This window comes from Parus major, chromosome 12, assembly GCF_001522545.3.
Source record: "Parus major isolate Abel chromosome 12, Parus_major1.1, whole genome shotgun sequence".
Classification (NCBI taxonomy): Eukaryota; Metazoa; Chordata; class Aves; order Passeriformes; family Paridae; genus Parus; species Parus major.
In genome coordinates this window covers 899,238-900,657 of record NC_031781.1, presented here as the reverse complement: position 1 = coordinate 900,657, position 1,420 = coordinate 899,238, and the positions used below count along the sequence as shown (strand labels likewise).

Below are 1,420 nucleotides of genomic sequence, written 5' to 3'. Positions count from 1 at the left end.
TTTCCAATCTGCTCATCTGTCTCTTTGTGACAAGGCTCTCTGGCCCATGACCATGGGAACTGTGTAGGGCACCCTGGGCACAAATGACAGGGGCAGTGGGCAGAAGGGGCTCTCACCTGGCCAGCAGACCCACAGCATAGTGGTGGGTGTCAACACAGAGCAGTGTGTCCCAACCACACTTGCGTTCCATTGCAACCAGTAAATCCGCACACTGCAGATGGTGGAACAGCGCCCTTAAAGTCTGCATTGCAAACCTGTGTGCAGAGCAAAGCCCAGGTCATTCTGGGAGCCCAGGCCGCAGCCCTGGGGATGTGGCAGTGACAGGAGGACTGGGATGGAGCACCTGTTGATGCTTGTGGAAAGGCCGTGTTCCTCCTGACATGTCCTCCACATATTATCGACCTCCTCTGGCACCTGCTCTGTACTGATGAAAATTTGGAAGAGCAGAGCCACGACGAGATGGGGGGAATATTCCATAAATGGCTCTGGGCACCAGGGCAGGCGGAGAATCTCCCAAACCACCCTGGTTGCCTGCAAAGGATAAACCCAGAGACAGCACTCAATGCCAAGTGGCAGGGCCAAGTGTGCAAGGGAGAGGCCAGGGGAGACCAGGGGAGACCTGGCCTGGTGCCCCTGAACCTGCCCCAAGCCCAGGTGTCAGCCCAGCGCCTGAGGATGGGGAGGCAACTTGGGTGCAAGCAAAGGCCAGTTCCAGAAACTCACAGCCAGGGAAAATACATCCCTATTGTCCCCATCGGAGGTGTACATTCTCTGCTGTGGCCAGCCATCCATCACACAGAGCAGTGATGGCAGCACCTTGTCCAGTGTTGTTCCTGATGACGCTATGGTTTTCCACATGATTGCAGCACCTCTGTAGGACCAGAGCTGTGTGTCAGGGGGGTCTCAGCCAGAGCACCATGGCCTGGGCAGCCACAGGGGTCTAGATGACAGAGCCACAGTGCCCTGAGGGGTAGGGAGGTAGCATGGCAGGAGGCTTAGGGGCTGGGAAATGGAGGGTCCAGTGGCTCCTGGAAATCTGCCTGTCTAGAAGACCCCGTTGGATTGGCTGTACAGGGTGATGGGCTGGTTAGACCTGAGCCCTCAAGGCAGGTGGGTTCTGTACCTATCACATGATGGGGCACAGCGCAGGAGGGTCACTGCAACATCAGTGGGGTGGGCATCAGTCAGTCTCAGGATGTCCATGAACAGCCTGTCATCTGGAGGCTCATTGCACATGAGCCTCTGATGCATGTTCCTAACAAAACCTGGCACCTGGAGAAAGCACAGGGAGACTTGGAGAGCTGCCAGAGGGAGCAACTTCCCCAATTTCCACTGAGAAGTGCTTCCCACCACACTGGGTTGAACTCAAAGGCTGAGGAGGCCCAGTGGAAATGGCTTGAGGCACCATGCAATTCCTGGG

General features: G+C 56.6%; 1 protein-coding gene across 1 annotated transcript; it reads right to left on the bottom strand.

Moving 5' to 3' along the window:
* Window positions 1-24: 24 nt before the first annotated feature.
* Window positions 25-1,402, bottom strand: LOC107210169 (maestro heat-like repeat-containing protein family member 6). The gene is made up of 4 exons (XM_015640565.3): window positions 1,124-1,402; window positions 724-871; window positions 344-531; window positions 25-254 (listed from the first exon to the last, which is right to left on the bottom strand). The coding sequence occupies exons 1-4, from the start codon at window positions 1,249-1,251 to the stop codon at window positions 113-115; spliced, it is 606 nt and encodes a 201-aa protein (XP_015496051.1). The 5' UTR covers window positions 1,252-1,402; the 3' UTR covers window positions 25-112.
* Between the last annotated feature and the right edge of the window lie 18 nt (window positions 1,403-1,420).